General features: G+C 36.5%; 1 protein-coding gene across 1 annotated transcript; it reads left to right on the top strand.

Annotated features, from left to right (window-relative positions):
* The first annotated feature begins 13,060 nt into the window (after positions 1 to 13,060).
* LOC138242191 (olfactory receptor 6N1-like) lies at positions 13,061 to 14,091 on the top strand. The gene has a single exon (XM_069197562.1). It carries the CDS (start codon positions 13,061 to 13,063, stop codon positions 14,027 to 14,029), a length of 969 nt encoding a protein of 322 aa, XP_069053663.1. The 3' UTR covers positions 14,030 to 14,091.
* The last annotated feature ends 2,108 nt before the right edge of the window (positions 14,092 to 16,199 follow it).

Below are 16,199 nucleotides of genomic sequence, written 5' to 3'. Positions count from 1 at the left end.
CACCATTCTCCTCTCAGCTACTACCTCCAAGGGGTCCAGGTCAGACCCAATGACAGAGCTCGCTCTCCTGATGAGCTTGTTCAGCCTTTTAGAATCCACTGCTCTAATCCCAGAGCACCAGCACACCACTACGTAGAAAATGGCGCTGGCTACCACCGACTGATAAAACATATGTAGCATCTTACTACATACATTGAAGGACCTGAGCCTCCTCAAGAAGTAAAGTCGGCTCTGTCCCTTCTTATAGATGGCCTCGATGTTCTTAGACCATTCCAGTCTATCGTCGATGTGCACTCCCAGGTACTTGTACGAGTCCACCATCTCCACGCCACTCCCATGGATGTAGACAGGAGTAGGTTTGACCTTTTTCCTCCTGAAATCTACCACCAGTTCCTTTGTCTTTGTTACATTCAGTTCCAAGTGGTTCACCCCACACCACTCCACAAAGCTGCTGACCAGTCCTCTGTACTTCTCCTCCTGCTCACCCTTGATACATCCCACAATTGCAGAGTCATCTGAGAACTTCTGCAGGTGGCATGACTTTGAGTTGTACCTAAATTCCAAAGAATAGAGGGTGAAGAGGAATGGAGAAAGAACTGTCCCTTGAGGTGCCCCTGTGTTACTCACTACCTGTTCAGACACACAGTTCTGAAGTCTCACAGACTATGGTCTGCCTGTCAGGTAGTCAGTGATCCACAAGGTCATGGAGGCATCGACTTGCATCTCCTCCAGCTTCCTCCTTAGAAGTAAGGGCTGGATGGTATTGAAGGCACTGGAGAAGTCGAAAAACATGATCCTTGCAGTGTTGCCAGCCCTGTCCAGGTGTGAGTAGGCCCTTTGCAGCATGTAGATGATCGCATCCTCCACACCAACACTGGGCTGGTAGGCGACCTGTAGGGTGTCCAGTGATGAGCTGACCAGGGGTCTCAGGTGGGATAAGACCAGCCTCTCCAATGTCTTCATGACGTGAGAAGTCTTTGCAACTGGTCTGTAGTCGTTGAGAACAGACGGGCACCCTTTCTTTGGTACCGGGACCAGGCATGATGTCTTCCAGAGCACCGGGACTCTCTCCAAGCGCAGGCTCAGGTTGAACAGTCGCTGGAGCACTCTGCTCAGCTGATAAGCACAGGCCCTCAGAACTCTGGGACAGATGTTATCTGGTCCTGTGGCCTTACCCTGGTGCAGCCTCTAATAGGCCCCTATGATACAAGATAACATTAAACTGTATCAAACTGAACAATGTAATGATGAATAGCACAGATAGTCTCCACCATGTTTCCAGGCTGGTTTATTGCCAAAGACCACAGGTAAAAAGTCACTATTGAGAACCCAAAGGTACTGTAGATCCACTAATCAGGGATCTGTAGGGAAGAACCACACCTAACAGCACCTTGGCCAGTCACCAACTGGTGATGTTGCCCTATATAAAATGGAACACAAGTCCTTTTTCTTTGGTTAATTCACTGATTTAAACTGGTCAACTAAAATTTATGAACATGTGATTGCATGCAGCCCAAGTCAGAACTTGACCTTTTCTCCAAGAAGCCAGGCTGAGAAAATGAGTCAACAAAGTACCAAAGTCGGACCAAAATAGTTTCTGAAACAGAAGAAATCTTGTGTTCAGGAACCCGTTATTATTTTAGCCTGATCAACAAAATTAGACAGTTGGACTCTTTACCAATATCCAGAATATTCTGAACAAAAAGCTCTACCATGAAATGAACCAAGTTTCCCTTTTGACTACCTTTTGAACCTCAAGAAGACAAATTGTGTACAGGCTGTCTTAAAGACCAAAATTTATCAGGACACAAATTTGGTAGAGCTGCCTGAGCCCAGTGCAAGAAAAAACTCAAGTATGTTTGAACGATGGATCTTTAAGAGAAACTATATTTTATTTAACACATAATTCTCTAGAGTTTAATTAATATTCCAAACACATTTGGCATTTACTTCACAATAGTAAATGTAGATTTGCATGTGTCTGAGAATATAAATGTGATTTAACTATATGAGACTGATAAAACCTGTGCGCTAGAATGTAACACATTGAAGTAATTGTAATGTAATATTTTCACTCTGAAGTAATTGGTACTGATGTTTGGAATCTTTAGAAAGAGGAGTGCATTCCAGGGATGGTTTGTTCAGATAATTGTTCAGATAAGCGCCACAACTGAACTATCTAACAGCCTTTCGCTGAAAAACAGGCACAGTAACTCTGCTAGTGGAGTTAGGAAGAGAATGGCAACCAAAACTGTGGTGGATGTATATCATTGGATGCAGGATTCCAATATCAAGGAAATAATTATGTTTAACATGCATTAACTGCAGTAAGAAGTACCTAATGAGCATTTTGGTGGAATCCGGGATGATGCATCACAAAATGAGAAAGAAAAAATGAGAAAGAAGACCTTGATCAGGGGATTAGCAGGTGGTTTTGAAGAGCTCTCATTTCAACAGTACAGTTGTGGGTAGTTGGCATACAATTAAACTCATGGCAGAACTCCAAATGTAGAGAAAGAACAATGAAAATAAAGCTGTTGTGATAGAACAAACATAGGAGAAATAGAGGAAAAATCATTAAGGACACAAAACTCTCGAGTACCTCAAGAGGGCTAAACAACTAAATCCTTGTCAAGTGTGATGAGCCTTGTTCTTTTCCTGGTTTGACTTTATCATTTCTTACTGACTGAGAAGCAAGAATGGTAACCCCAATGCAAGCCCGGTGGGCAGTGATTCGTCGAATATACATTTATATCATGGCGAAAATACTGCTATATGTATATATACGTCGCCGCGACGTATAATCAACGTTGAATTGCAACCGTAAAACTGACAACATTAATAAACACATATATATCGTCGAAAACACATCTAACACAGTGCCTGAGGCTTTTTACTGTATATATCGTGTGTGCCACAACTAGGAGTATATGGCAATCTGCATAGTGTACGAAGTAAATTATTTTTGCAGTAATTAATATATTTACTATATTTATTACTATATTTATTATACGCGTGTAAATAAATTAATTACTGTGAAAATAATGTACTTTATTACTATGATTATAATTACTATGATATACTGGAAATACCTGCATAGTGTGACCTTTTTTACTCACCCTTTTAAAGTTAACAACATTTTTATCGTTGTCATTTTGTTCTTTAAATCAAATTAGATTATATAAATGTAAACAGTAGAAAATCTCTGTTAAAATCCCAAAAATAAAACTGCTGACGGGAATTGCCGGTAATTACCGAGCATACGATACGGTCTAAAACGTGCAACAGTGCTGTATGTAATTTATTTACACAGCTTTGCATACAGGGGTTTCGCGAGGGGGTCTTGCCACCTGCCTGAAAAAATGTAATTAAATGTTGATTTCTTTGAATGACGATATTTCTATTTTTATTTTCTTAAGAAAAGTTGATACCGTTTCCTTTTATATTCCATAGTCCTTATAGTACCTTACATACAGCAGTCACTGTTTATTTACTGTTTACTGTTTATTTACTGTTTATTTGCATGTGTTACAATTATCTGTAGGTGCACATCAGCACGCAGGGGGCACACCAAATCAGACTTTATGTCAAAGCACTATTTATCCCGATGGAGGAAGCGACATGCAGAGCTAAATGCTCTTGGTGAATCCAGCAGTGATGATCAAGATGACAGTTTTCACATAGATGACACCAAGGAGGAGAATGTGGAACAATCGTCTGGTGATATGGGTGCTAGTGTCAATGATGACATTACACATCAGGATTCAAATGACTATGGGTATACTGAAGAAGGTATTACTTCTGAAGAAGAAATCTTGAACGAGGTTGAAATTTCTGACTCTGATGAATCTGATGTAACTGACCCCAGTCCTGAATCTACTGACCCTTGTAGATGAGGCAAAGACTGACCCAGCAAGGCCAAATCTATCGAACTTGTAGCTTGGTCTGCTAAGCATGGTTGTAAAAGACAGTGTTTCAATGATTTATTGGAGATATTTAGACGTCAGGGGCACAAGCTTCCAAAGGATTACAGGACTCTCCTACAAACACCTAATAAAGTGCAAATCAGTGATTAATGCGGTGGTCAGTACATTTACTTTGGATTAAAGAAAGGAATCCTGAAAAACATATCTTCTTCTAAAACATTCCAAGAAGGCATGCATTCTGTAGACCTGTGTATCAATGTTGATGGAGTTCCTCTCTTCAAATCTACATCTGTGCAATTTTGGCCTATTTTGTGCTCTTTTCACCAATTCCAGCCTTTCATTGTAGCATTATTTTATGGAGGGTCCAAGCCTGAATCAGTTGATGATTATGTGAGTGACTTTTTAGAGGAGTTAAAGTTATGTTAATGTGAAGGCTACAGAGTTCCGCCAGTTCCTTTTGTATACAGGCCCCATTGTTCTTCGTAATGTTGTATCAAAGGAACTATACACCCATTTTCTGATGCTAACAGTTGCTCTTTCCATTATGTTGGACTCGGACGAAAGAAAGAGAAATGCCTGTCTCAACTATGCCCAAAAACTGCTTGATACCTTTGTTGATAATGCTCAGCATTTGTATGGACCAACATTTGTTGTATTTAATGTACACTGTTTGAGACATCTACATCAGGATGTGGTACAATTTAATTGTTCCTTAAATGATGTATCTGCATTCCCATTTGAAAACTTTCTACAGTCCTTGAAGAAACTAGTGTGGAACAGTCATAACCCTATAGCTCACGTAGTAAAGAGAATGAAGGAGAAGGAAAGAATTCAGAGCAACAGTGAAGCATCTGGTTCATGTATGTATATTTTGTCAAGACAAAAAGACTGTTGTTTCCTGTTGGATAATGAGGACTTTGCATTTGTGAAGGAGAAAAGAGCAGACAGAAGTCTTCTATGTGATGTTGTATGAGATACTCAGTCTTGTAAATTCTTCACTGAACCATGTGAGTCAAAACTGCTTAATATTGTATATGTTAATAGTCTGGAGATGCATGCAAGGGAGAAATTCCTCTCTGTAAAAGAGTTGCACAGAAAAGTATTGTGTCTCCCCTATGGTGCTGGTTATGTCCTCTTTCCTCTTCTACACGGCATAGAACATAATCCTGTTCCATGAAGAAGTTGCAACTTTGATTCACACAGGATGCTTCTGTCTGCTCTTTTCTCATGGTTAAGTTTATGTGTTAAAGTTTGTGAGGAATTGCATGTAGTGAATACCATCTAACTACAAATGTATAAATAAAGCAGAATGTTTATTATTGAATTATGTGTTTCATTGAGTATAATCATTATAAGCGAACACAAGTGTAGTAATCAGCACCACAATCTGAATTAAGACTCAAAATTAAAATGTGTATTTCTGTTTCAGGTGATGTGGACACGCGCTGTTTGGATAGAGCAGGAGGGGGAGATTGAGGGAGTCCTGCCCTCAAACTGGGTGGATGCCCGAAGAGAGTATGTGTGGTGGCCGAATGATCCAAAGCAGGCCACAAAACTATACAAAGAGAAGGCCAACCCTAATAAAGATACTTGGGTTACCTTCAAACTCAGTAAAGTTAAACATACATCAGGTATAGCTTTCTTTGAAAATAAGAGCAAATTCCTGTTAATTATAATAAATTTCGATTGAATATTTACAGTAACTGTCTATGTACATGTATTAGTGCAACAATACATTTTTCATATTTGATCATACGTAAGGTAAATATAATTATTTGTAGACAAGAAATCAGAGTGTGATCACTTTGATTTAACTACCTCTGTTACGGATGCTGAAGATGAGGATGAGACAACCAATCCAAAACGCAAAAGTAAGAAGCAGGTGTTCTCCGATTACGTTGATGGTATGTAAAAGTAACAATCTCAATAGCTATATTTTTAACCAGTTATTAATATCAACTGGTGCCTCATTTAGCTTGTACCTTGTACTCATTTATCTTGATTTTTTTTACAACCCTTTAAAATAAGTCATTTTGAAAGCTGTTCTGTATGAAAATGTTAAAAATCGTATCAGATTTGTTGATCATGGAAATTGCTAAGAATTTTGTTTAGATTATTCTGTTAAACTAATTTTCAGTATTATATTGAAATATGATAATTTTCTATTATATTACAGACTTTGATTCTGATGCTGCTACTCCAAGTAACTACATTTCTCTGCCTTCAAAGTTCCCAAAATAAATGAAATAAATGTATTGTAAAAAGTTACAGATCAAGTTGATTAAATAATTTAATTTGATATGAAATATTTTACTGCCATATTTTTTCTGTTTAGAAAAGAAGAAGCCACTGAAGCTGCCAGTGCCACCCCCAAAACTGAGGTTCTCTCCAAGGAAGAGTGTCTCCCAGACCTCACTCAACTGTTCAAGTACACTTAAAGGTAGGTTTTTGCAATTAAAGTTAAAATGTTTTCTTAATGTCCTTAGAAGTTAACCATCATCAATCATATTCAAAGACAAGTTATTCAGTTATTCAAAGACAAGTTGTTCAAAGACATTATTATTTATGTTATTGAAGCCCAACCATCAAAAGTGAGAACCTCCCCAAGGAAAAAAATGGTGCTGAGTTCTGGCTTCAACATTCCTGAAGGTATTACTACCTTTTTTTGCCTACATCTAATTACTCAATGAAATTGAGATGAAATTCACAAGTTAATTTTTTTTTTTAATTATGTCTGAGGTTATGTCACTGTACTTTCTGGAGTCTGGAGAACTGTCTACCATAAGCGGATTATATTAAAAGATTATTGGACTGGTGAACATTTTACATCCATACCTAAATATTAAATTAATCTGCAATATTATATTAACAGCCCAGGTAGTCCAAATTGTGACCTCACCATGCAAATTTCGAAGCCCTAAGCAAGTTATAAGACCAAAGTCTTCAACTGAACCCCAGAGTCACCATGCCTCCTCAGCTTCCCGCTCACCCTCGTCTTCTCCCTCATCTCGATCAGGTGAGGAAATAATGGCTTTATAAATGTTTTAACACAAGGCTTTGTAGACATGAACAATACTACATTACTTGTACCATATTAATTAAATTATTAAATTTAAGAATAGTTTATGATCCCTCTGCAAATGATAGATTTGATAGGTATGAGATTATTGTTAACTTTTTAATTTCTAGTATCAAACCAGGATTGGCCAGATGGTAGAAATGATCCTGGAAGACTGTCAAAAAGTATGTATTTTTTATTGTATCAAGTAATAAATAAAACTACATATATTATAGTTTTACACAGAATGTATTTTAATTATGTGTAGGCTCATATACAATATAAACATATGTTGTGTTTTACCACAATGCTACAATCGACACAAACATATTCAAAATTGAAGCTATGTTTTTAATAAATACACCAATGGAGTTTAATTGACATTGTTTATAGAATCCTAGTTTGATGACAAACTATTATGACTTAATTGAAATATTAAGTTGTGTGATAAAGTAAATGTTTTCCATAACTGAATTATTTTCAGAGTCTCCCAGGCAGAAGACCACGTCCATACCACAGGAATTTTTAATTTTTAAGATTATAAATTGCATGTAGCACATTAGCAACACTACAGTGATGCTAATGTGACAATAATGTAAGAAAATCCTAACCTAATTCCTTTTAAATGCTGGTATAAAATGTTAATTATTTCAGAGTTTCAGAAGGGGGTATTGGGCCTCCTGATAGAGATGAGGGATGAATTGAGGCGTTTGGGTAGGTCCACAGAGCCGGTGGACTCCCAATTCCACATCAGGAGGCTGACAACAATGGAAGAGTTCTGTGTATACGAGAAAGCACTTGACAGCATGGACAATCAAAACCTGCTGGTATGATATTATATTCTCTCTGTGGTGTAGAAAATATTCACTACTAATATTCTGGGTTTCAGATAGGTCATAATTTTATAACCTACATCTGATTAATATTTTCATGTTCTAAAAAGTTACTACAATTTTTTACTTTTAAAAATGGTCACTTTGTATTTTTAGACTGAGAAAATACTGCAAAAAAGTAAATATGTGAAAATGTGTTTGTTCCATTGACTGTGTTAATGGGTATGTCTGATTAGTTGATTAATGAATATCTAGTAGTAAAAATAGCTTACATGTGTTATACTTTTTCAATAAAACATATTTAAATGTGTATCTGCAATATGATATAGCTGTAAACACACATTCAGAAGCGGAAAAGGACAAACTCACACACAACATTTATTAACATCTATCTATCTTCTAACCTCACACAGTTCTGCAGGGGAGCTGAAATCTCAGCAAGCAACATGTATGGATGGTCCAATACAGCCTTTTTATTAACTATAGTTGTAAATGTCTAAATGTGTTATCATTAACATGCATGCTGTGGAAAAAAAAACGTCTTTACTACTAGAGATTAACGTGTTCTATCTGTCTATCCAGGCTAGTCAGCCAGGTAGCCTCAGTCACACCTTAGACAAATTTTTCTTGAACTTGTGGAGGTCACAAACACTTTGGTTTGTCTCCTGCAGTTCCTAAAAGAATATGTGACCAAGTGCAGTGAGTTCATTTCTTTTATTTTTGAGAAATTATGTCAAGCTTATTTATGAATAGAATATTGAATTCTACTAATCTGTTGCTGTATATCTATAAAAAGTAGGCATATGTAAAAGATGTACTGTATGTCCCCTTGTATCACCTTTGGGCCAGTTTCTCAAGCAATCACTTTCTGTCTCTCTGGATTAATAAAAGCTACAGCTGCAGCTCTGCAGTCAGCAGACTCTGGGGTCACTGTGAAGATCTACCCATAAAAGCAGCTGAGAAAACAGGATGACTTTCTTGTCCAGCAGGTGTGTCTTGTGCTGAATGAGCACTGTGAACAGACTGAGGCTCCAGGTATGTGACTCACTGAACTGCATACAGTATAAAAGTTAAACTATCAGCTTTTTATGTAAATCTTTCTTTTTATTTTTCAAAAGAATGTGTTAATTACGTATTTCAGCAGGTGTGCATACAGTTTGTAAAGTAATTCTGTTCATTATCATTCTTTATTTTTAGATTTAGAAATTTAGATTTGGAAGACTCACAAATCTCATAAGAAAAAAATAATTATGCTTGGGGAATATTCTAAACATTTAATTATATTTTTCTCACTTTTCCAAAATTGAAAACAAATATATTTAAAATGCATATCTATATATTACAATATATATTTATATAAATTTTAAATACACTATAACATGTATTTATTTAAGTTCTTATGGAATCCTATAGAATATGAGAGCACATTAATAGTGCTTCATGCATACTGTATGCACATTACTATGATGCTTATATTACATGTAATGTTGACCTTGGACATTAAAATAAAATCTTCACACCATCACAATTTATTGTCTGATGCAGCATGCAGAATTGATTGGCAGAAACCTACTATACAGAAAACTGCCTTTATACTACTAATTTACAGATGTAGCCATACAAAATGTGCAGTAAAACCCTGTACAGCGGGAAATGATCTACAGCCTACCTCATTACATGATTGGCTGGCAAAAATGACTAACAGGAGGCACTTGTGGTGCATTAGTTGTGAGTTAAATAATTGCTTCATTTAATCTCTTTACTGTGCCTGTTTAAATCTGCCTAATATGGAATATTAATATGGAATTTTTCAACTAAAGGGAACTTTTGGTAGCTTAGCATAAAAATAAGAGGAGCATAACATCTCTGAACATCATAAACTATATTAATTTAGGAATATACGTAAATATATTATCAAATTGTATATAGCTGGTAGTGGTAGTTTAAATAAAAAACACACAACAGTATTCCACTTTCTTCATAAACATTTTATGCATCAAAGTCTTTCAATTGGTCACTTACTTTGGTTATTTTGGAAATGTTTTGACGTGCTCATTCTGACTATATTAAGTTTATATACTTTATAAAAATCTATAATGTTTTAACCTTTTCTATGAATATTGTGCTCGTTATTGTCGTAAAACTCTTCGTACTTTTTATAATCCGCTAAATAAAAATATTAATTTAAGGATCTACATATACCATACCATAGTCTACTTTTTCTGTAAACATCTGCATCAATTGGACCCATTCACTTGTGATTACTTGGAAACATTTTGCCTGCCCTTTTCAGCTATAGCTTAAGCTGCCGAGTGGCATAATGGCTTTGGTGTGTGATTTGCATTCTGGAAGCAAGGGTTTGAATCCTGTTTAGGCTATGAGTTTTCCATTAACAAATAAATATTTATTTTAACAAAACTAAAATAGTAAGTATTATGGACACTATATTGATTTTTTTGGTATTTCTTAATATAATCCGTGTTCAAAGTTAAATGAATTATTAATAACAACTAATAATTTCAAACTGCTTGTATTTTGAACTTATATTTTGTTCGGGGTGATTTGTCACTGTTTTCACAACCCTCTCTTTCTTATTAAAATTAAAAGGTGTTCCAGCCCTCTCTTTAATGTGTGAACCTCCCTCTGTATTTCCTGTTTTCACACAGATAAGAATAAACTACATATGCAACATTTTTCACAGGTGGAAAGATGTTCTGTGCTCAATAGGTCTTTCACCACGCATTATGTCACATTTTTTAAGTAGCAATGTCGAAGCCTTCTGTAGTCTGTCGAAATCTTTAAAAATTTAACCAAATAGTGTAGGTGAGGCTGTTATCAGTCCCAAGACTATAAAGCGGCTAGAAATACATAGACTGGTGAATTTACACTTGTTAAAAACTTGTTCCAAATTTAATGTGATACGGAATATATTATAAATAATATTAATAATGAATGACCTTGGATGATCTGTAAGCTGAAGAGTTATAGATGAGACACATTGAGTCTTTTCTTTTCATCCTTGAATTAACTTTTATGTATTCCATTGCAGCCACTTTATGTAACGCAGATCCATACTTCTTTAACAAACATTTGTCACAAAGACTAGGAGTGTTACACCCTGCTGTGTTCATTATGTAGAACAGCCAGTTTTGCTTGGGGGATGGTAATGGAAAACATTCATGTTCTCATAGCGGGGTACTGGGGACCCCACCCTCCTGGACAGAGGTGATAAAGGTGTTAAAAATTCAAAGTGTTGCCTGTGGCAGGGTTCACCGTATTTTAAATTACTGAGAGGCTATGAAAAGGAGCAGCACCTGCGTGGATGTTAGTGGTTTTATAATAAATAACATAATAATTATTATTATTAACAACAACAACAATAATAATAATAATAATAATAATAATTATATAACAAATCGAATTTAAAAAAGTTGAACTAAAGCATGCGTTGATCTTGACATGCATGTGTGAAGTGGAGTTAACAGTTTCTGTTTTAAAAGGTTTTGGATTTGTGTTAAAGTTTAAGCTTTTAAAGTCCTGCAAAGTCTAAGTTAGGCAGGGACATGCTGTTGTGTCTTATTTTTTAAAATCAGCTTCCAACTTTCACCTTGCCGGTAACTACGGTAGCATATCTGGGGGCTTGTTCAAAATCTTCGATTTATTTTGTATAATTATGAAACTTGGATGGCATGCCTCAGTGACTCCGCCCTGGTCTCACTTGAAGTCAGATCCACATATACAGTATAACTGAAACAGTAGTGCACATGGCAATGAACGGCAGTGTGATCATATACTGTATAAATATACTGTATGTACAGTATGATAATGTATGTTTTCAAAGTATGTGTGAAATATTTTTCTTAATCCATTTATTAATCCAATCTATTTTTACACACCCAGCTATGTAGCAAATATAGCCAAAAGGATAGCTCTAAGGGTTAAATTCCAAGCTGAAAAGACAAGACTCAACGTGTATTCTCTGTAACTCTTCAGTTTACAGCACATCCATTCCATGGTAATTCATTATTAATATTATTTATAATATATTCCATATTGCATTTAAATTGGAACATTTTTTATAAAATATAAAAAGAGGGGAAACACAAGGTGTCTCCTCTGTAACTCTTCAGTTTACAAAATAATTTCCACACAGCCACACAACATTGTCACCACATAGTAAACAACAATCACTGGCTCACTTAAAGGTCTAACATGTCTTCACTGTCATGGTATGGTTTCAACATATTGATAAGCTATTCTCCTGTTAGTGGCAATTGTAAAAAATAACCTTCTTGTTCTTTGTTTAACTTAAAGAATTCCACATAGAAATTCTTAATCACAAAACCATCACATATAATAATTCACCCTGATACACACACTTACCCCAGAGCCAACAACAAGCTATAATAGTGGACTATTTTTATGTATTCGTCTATGTAAGAAACAAACCAAAAGTAATTCTCTGATCTGGCTTTGAACCTCCTGGGTGCAGTGTACTACATTATAGTCCATTGCCCATTACCACTATAAGGACAATAAAAGTTAAAAAAAATGTCAAAATGTTTCCAAAATGTCCACTTGTGATATTTTAGCTGCTCAGTTACATTATTCCATATTAATATAAGTATCAAGTGGTATAAAATCAGTACAACTTTTTTACAATAACAGGAAGTGGTGTTCTTACTACATATTCTTAGAAAAGGGAAAAAATGTATAACTTTTTATGCAGGAGAGTACAGTATATAAACTTGCTGCCTCACAGCACTATGGCCCTGGATTCAATTTTAGACCATGTTAGCTATCTGTTTGGAGATTGTATATTTTTCCTATGTTAACAATATTGGTCTCATAGACCAAAGAAATACTGGTAGATTCATTGTCTTTGAGAAAATTGGCTCTGGTGTGATGTGCGTGTTTTTTATTTCTGTGGTTTGCCCTGTGGTGGGTGGATGTGTACCCTACTTTCTGCCGTTTGCTTGCAGGGATAGGCTCTGGCTTCCCTCTGACACTGTAAGAAAATGGATGGTTGTATTTATTCTACAGTATAATACTACTGTATTATACACTATGATTATTCTTAAAAATAAAATGTTCAGCAGGCAATACTAAAAATTAAAAGTTTTCTGTAAATTGTTTATTTGTTTCTGTAAACGTTTTATTATTTCATATCCTTCTATGAAATCAAAAAGATAGTAACACAAATATGCATTAACTCCCAGGCACCCCTGTTTCCTGTCAGAGTCATGAACAGCTCCAATGTCACCCTGCACTCTGAGTTCATCATTGTGGGAGTGCCGAGCCTGCAGGAGCACTACAATGCACTCTTCCTTGTCTTCCTCATCCTCTTCCTGGCCACCTTTCTGGACAATCTCCTCATTGTGCTGTTGGTCAGCCTGGACCACCGGCTCCACTCTCCCATGTACATCCTGCTGTGGAACTTGTCCCTCTCAGACATTTTTCTGACCACGACCATCATACCCAAGTTATTAGAAGCTCTGCTGGGACATGGCAGCAGTATTTCCTTCTCAGGCTGTTTTGCACAGATGTATTTTTTTATCTCATTTGCTGCTGTTGAAGAGTTCCTTGTTGCAGCCATGGCTTATGACAGATATGTTGCTGTAGTGAAACCACTGCATTACAACACCATCATGAGCACCAATTTCTGTATTACAATGGCAGCCATAGTCTGGGTGCTGGGCTTCCTTGCACCTCTTTTGACAGTAGTACTGGCAAGCACATTGCCATTCTGTGGATCAAATTATGTCTTGCACATTGTCTGTGACTACCCCACTGTGATGTCATTGGCCTGTGGTGATGTTACAGGTCAAGTTACTTATACCTTGATAGTCGCCATGATTGTAATCTATGTCCCCTTTCTCTATGTCTTATGGACATACTGCAGAATTGTGAGGTCAGTGATAAAAATGAAAACAGTGGAGAGCCGTAAGAAGGCCTTCTCAATGTGCTCTTCACACATGACAGTGGTCTTCCTGTACTACGTGTCTGGTGCTGTGGTGTATATTGGGTTGAGAGTGGAAAGTATCCCCCCAGAAGGACGCATCTTCATTGGTGCAGTGTACTATTTCCTCACCCCTTTGCTCAACCCCATCATTTACAGCTTAAGAAATGAAAAAATCAAGGCAGCAGCTTACAGATACTTCAGACTACAGGCTCACCGCAGTATAAAGAAAACTGTCTTCCCAAGTAAATAAAACAGTTGGAGATATTTTAATATAATACACTCTGAAAAAGAAACACAGGGCAAAATGCACAGTTACAGGGATTGAATTGAATTTCTTATGATAGCTTTAGTATTACTGAGGAATTAATGTGTTTTAGTTCTGTATATTTTAATAAAAATTGCTTGATGATGTGCTGTGTTTTTTTATTAGTTTTTAATTACTGGTAGTTAATAACCTGTTGGTCATTTCTATGTAAGTTAATCTGGCACTAAGCACTTTTGGACATTGTCAGCTCGTATTGCCATTGTGGACTTTGCAAAAGAGTGAATATTGGTAGAATATAAAAAATGAATTGAAAAGTTAATGTATTGAACCAATCTGATTAAATTCTCTGTACTTTAAAGTTAAGTCAATTTTTAGCATAATTATATATAAGTTTGCCCAGTCTTGAATTGTATCTAAATCTGTTGTTATTTTTCTTTTCTGTCTCTAAAATGTGTGCTAATGCTCCTATTTTGATATAATCTGCAATCCTTTTTACTTTATTAGCTATGTTGGAATTTAGATAAGTGATATAAAATAGGTAGAGCAGCTTAATAAAGATATGTGTTCTATTCCACTATTTACTGTACATCACCACAGTGTGAGCATTATTTTCACCCCTTACCTTTACCTCCTGTCCATTAAATAGCTCTCAATCCAATGACATGCATTACTTGAATGCCTACTGTAAAAGAAGTCTTCTATGAGGAACATAAAAAGCTTTCTAAAAATATAAATACATCATATTACATCTTCTGTGTATGTCCTTTTCTTTTGCTGTATTTTTGTCTCTCAGTGTCCATTATTGTTGTACTGTTGTGTGAATTTACTGGCACATTTAGATATCGTTACAGTAAATGTGTTAGTGTTTTATTAGCTGTAAGGAATCAATCAACTGTCACGCCTGACATCCCTCCCTAGAGTACACTCCACTACTCCTGTTATTGTTCCTGTGATTAAGCTCCCCAGGTGTACCTTCTTAGGTGTATTATTTAAAGACTAGCTCCTCCAGTCCTCGAGGCTCATCATTAGGGTAAGGATGTTGGGAGGCCCGTCTAGCACCAGGAAACCCAACGTCCATCTCCTGAGGGCATAGACCTCATCCCCGACACCTCCCGCTTCCTGAGCCCGGGGTCTGAAGGATTTCGCCCTGTCACCCTTGGACCTCCGTGTTTTGTCTGTTCGTGTTTTCCCCCTCCGGGGATTTTAACCTTGTTGCGTCCCAGGATGGATTACTTGCAGCTGGACTCCCAGACTGTACCCTGACCTGCCTTTGGACCTGTTTGGATTTGGATGCCATTCTTTGTCTCCCTCGTTCAATGTCTCACGGACTGTCACTATTATTTTGTGCACTATTAAACCCCTCTGTTTCCTTTTAACACGCCTCTTATTTTCTCCAGCTCTTACCGCATCACATAGAGTCTACTACAAGACCTGGCACAGATCCCAGTCCATGGTCCTAACATTGACAGGACAACAGGCAGTCTCTGCACACGGATTCAAAGTAAGCAACTTGATTTTATTAACAAATAAATTCAAGTTAAACCAGCCAAAGTAACAGTACATTTAAACAATCTGCCTAGATACTAAGTGAAGCTGATCTTCACTTGAGGTCTACAAAGACATAGACGCATGTTAAGACAAAGATGCAAATATATAAGGGTTAAAATAGTGATTTTAATGTAACATGCTAAAATTGCCTTGAAGGTTAATCAGTTTCAAATACCTATTCAAAATTTAAATACTCAAAGCCTAGTAATTACATTTTTACTATCATGATTTAAATGTTATTAAAAACTGTGCTTAGGTGTTTAGGACAAGTCAATTCTCAAGGTCTGTAATGTGAACACTGAAATATAGTATAGCGCATCCAATAACCAGCTTGTTTATGGATTTCTAATTCCTGCTCAATAAGACAAAAGAGACAACTATCTGGATTTGTGGGTTTTGGTCAGTGTCCAATGCTTTTCTGTTGTCTTAGTGTCCATCTGTAGTGATATTACTGGGGCAAAACTGGAAGATCGTGCTGAAGCTTCATGCTGACTGAACTTTTCCCAGGAAGAACCTCCCTGTTAACAGTGGCAGCAGTTTATCCAAGCAGTATCTGGATTTTTTTGCCAGACAGATGTGAATATATGATACAGAATACATTTGTGTA

The sequence above is a fragment of the Lepisosteus oculatus genome, chromosome 13 (genome assembly GCF_040954835.1).
Source record: "Lepisosteus oculatus isolate fLepOcu1 chromosome 13, fLepOcu1.hap2, whole genome shotgun sequence".
NCBI classification, from domain to species: Eukaryota; Metazoa; Chordata; class Actinopteri; order Semionotiformes; family Lepisosteidae; genus Lepisosteus; species Lepisosteus oculatus.
Note: the sequence above shows the minus strand (reverse complement) of the source record. Positions and strands in the feature narration are given on the sequence as shown.

Excerpts from the sequence above, each read along its gene's own strand:
- LOC138242191 (XM_069197562.1), top strand. The coding sequence starts at position 13,061 with ATGAACAGCTCCAATGTCACCCTGCACTCTGAGTTCATCATTGTGGGA.